At 64.4% G+C, this 2,973-nt stretch overlaps 1 protein-coding gene across 1 annotated transcript; it reads left to right on the top strand.

Annotated features, from left to right (window-relative positions):
* Positions 1-226: 226 nt before the first annotated feature.
* On the top strand, positions 227-2,299 carry LOC128780107 (testis-specific Y-encoded protein 1-like). Its single transcript, XM_053917841.2, has 5 exons — positions 227-560; positions 1,453-1,550; positions 1,716-1,827; positions 1,941-2,086; positions 2,186-2,299. Exons 1-5 carry the CDS (start codon positions 227-229, stop codon positions 2,294-2,296), a joined length of 801 nt encoding a protein of 266 aa, XP_053773816.2. The 3' UTR covers positions 2,297-2,299.
* Positions 2,300-2,973: the final 674 nt, after the last annotated feature.

The raw sequence follows: 2,973 nt of genomic DNA on the forward strand, positions 1-2,973 counted from the left end.
AGGGCCCTCCAGGTGACAGGGCTGCCGGGGTGCCGAGGCAGTGCAGCACGAGGGGACCGTGGCGGCCGCCGGGGGTGGCGTTGGGGGCCAGGTGGCGGAGGGCTGGCCAAGGATCGCTACAAGGGAAGGGCGAATGCTATGCAGAAGCCCAGGCCCTCAGAGCCTGCTGGAGGGGGCGAGCCTGGCTGGGTGGAGGGTGGCGCTGCGGGCGGGGTTGGTGCTGGACATGCGGGGTCTCGTGCAGGTGCTGGAAGTGGGGGCAGGAGGCCAGAAGTCGGCTGCAGAAGAGGCCCCATTAAGGGCCGAGGAGAAGCCAGGTGGGAGCAGCGCGCGGCCGCCACTGGAGGTGCTGGAGGCCCTGCAGTGGCAGCTGAGCGCCGAGAGTGCCCGAGGCCGCAGGGACTACCTTGCTGTGAAGCTGGCCACGGCCCAGCGGCGGAAGCCCATTCTGGAGCGTAGGCGGAGCGTCATCCAGCGCATCCCCGGTTTCTGGGCCAAAGCCATATCCTTCCCCGTGCTGTGTGTGGTGGTGGTTGGCATGGTGGAGGAGGACGGCTGTGGTGAGAGGGCGAGGAGGAGGGTCCGGGCTTGTGAGGGGGTTGTGCGCGGAGGACAGAGCCTGGCACCTGCAGAGGCATAGGAAGACAGGGGAGAGGGGCCGTGGCGGGTGATGGGAGGCATGGAGAGGGAGGGCCGGGCAGGGAGGGAAGGGCTGTCTCTGGCCGTCAGAGCAGAAGGTGTGGGCACCAGCCACCATTCCCGCGCTGCAGATATCCGGGGCGCATTGCTACAACCCAAGAGCCCAGAGGAGAGCTTTGCCCAGGGGGCTCGGGGAAGGAGACACGTGGCCCGCGCCCACCTCCCTGATGCCTTCCTTCCCGTGTTCTTGTCAGACGGCAGGTCCCAAGAAGGTTTGGGGGCAGGCCACAGAGCCTGTTCCCACCCTCCTTCCCTAGGCACACCCAGGCGAGCCTCTCCGGGCACGTGCACACACACAGACGCGCAGACACACCCTTTTGGTGGCAAGCCGCCTGTTTGGGGGAGTTCCAAAGGGGAACGCTGCCTTCCTGCAGCGCAGGGGTGTCTGGAAACGACTGCGTGGTGACACGGTCTCTGCGGAACAGGCGCACTGCTTTCTCTGGGACCCCAAGGGACAGGGAAAGGGCACGGGCAGAGGACCTCAGCGCTGAGTCCTCTGCGCCAGCACAGCCTCCCGAAGGGCTGGTGTCTGGGAAGGAGTGGAGGGGGCGCCTGCCGTCGCAGTGCAGGCAGCCTCAGGAGAACATGAGCCCAGAGGTAGCAGACTGGGGAGCCAGTGTGAGTAAAGGCAGTCGGGGAGGGCACAGCAAGAGGGCACACGTGCGGAGTCCAGGTGGGAGGGCCTCGGCAGTCTCTGTTTCGGGTTCAGTCGAAATCCGTGGCTCTCAGCTGTGCGTGGCCTTGGCTCTGAAGGCTTCTTGACCAAAGAGCAGATTCAGAACCACCCCCAGATATCAGCCATCATCAGTGACCAAGACGAAGACATGCTTGAGTACTTGCTCACTGTGGAGGTCAGACTGGGGTGGCAGAGGGGCAGTCAGGTGTGGGGGGCCTGGGCTCCAGGCGGGAGTGGTCCGAGCACAGGGAGGAAGGGAGGGGGAGGCGGGTGCTTCCCGCCAGCAGGCAAAGTCAGGCAGCTGGGTCAGATGACACCTGCGCCCACCACGTCTCCACAGGTGCAGGAACTGGTTGGTCCGAAGCACCGCTGCAGGCTGAAGTTCTTCTTTCGGAGCAACCCCTACTTCCTGAATGAAGTGATCATCAAGGAGTACCATGTGAGCCTTGCAGGTGAGGTGGGGTTGCTGGACTCGGGTGTGGGAGGGCAAGGAGAAGGGGTGGGGTGGGAGACCGGTGTGGACACCGGGCAGTAGGAAAGCACACAGGCAGGTCCTTCGCTTCAGGCTATCGGGCCACTCGTTCCACTGCCGTCGACTGGTTCTGGGACTATGAACGCGGAGTTCCCAGCCGCAGGCAGGACACAAGCAGCGTCAACCTCTTCAACTGGCTGTCAGAGCACAGTCTTCCTGGCTCGGGCAAGATTGCTGAGGTGAGGCTGCACTGGCCATGGTCAGAAAGGGCGATGCTGGAGGCCCCGGGGTGTTTGGAGCTGTCAGGGACAGTGCTTGCAGGGGCTGTTTCATTTCAGCTCATAAGTGAGGACCTGTGGCCCAGTCCCCTGAGGCACTACCTCAGGGGTACAAAGGCCCCACTGGAGGGAGCTGCAAGAGGACCCGTTGCCGAGGAGCCCAGGGGCTAGGCGTTCCCAGGTCAGTCAGTGGTTGCACCCAGGAGACTCCTCTGAGAAACAGCAGGGAAAAGTCAAGCTCAGGACATCTGGACGTTCCCCAGGGCCCCACGTGGTCCGCGGGGATATTTCAAAGGGCAGGGGCCGGCCCCTGTGCCAAGGGAGTGCTTACCCAAAGCGGGATACTTTAACACGTTTCTGCGATTCCCTGTCTCTGGCAATTTGGGCGCCCCCCTACCGGGGCCCGGAAGCACTCAGTGGGCCGCCGTACCGCGCGCCCCCCTCCCCAGCTCTCCACACAAACTTGTACGCAGCCATGCTGCACCTGCTCTGCAGCCTGTGGCCCGGGGTCCCTGTCTAAGCCCAGGGCTCCTTCAGCCGATCCCACCTACCTTCTGGTGGCCTCAGGCTCCAGGCAGCACGCTTTTCACGTCCTGGGGCCTCTCAGGGCACGGTGCAATGACTGGGGACACCATGGGTCACAGAGTGGCCCGAGACACCACCATTGGGTGGTGTGCCCCTGCCGCTGAGTGCGCGACTGGGCATTCTTGTTGGGGTGAGAGTCTCGGGGGGGCAGTCCAGAGCATGCGGTGAAGAGGGCAGACCATGCAACCGGCCAGGGAGGACACGGCCTGGGCGCGGTCTTCCCGCGCCAGTGATGGCCGAAGGATTCTGTGTGGTTTTCCCGC

This window comes from Desmodus rotundus, unplaced genomic scaffold (assembly GCF_022682495.2).
Source record: "Desmodus rotundus isolate HL8 unplaced genomic scaffold, HLdesRot8A.1 manual_scaffold_348, whole genome shotgun sequence".
Classification (NCBI taxonomy): domain Eukaryota; kingdom Metazoa; phylum Chordata; class Mammalia; order Chiroptera; family Phyllostomidae; genus Desmodus; species Desmodus rotundus.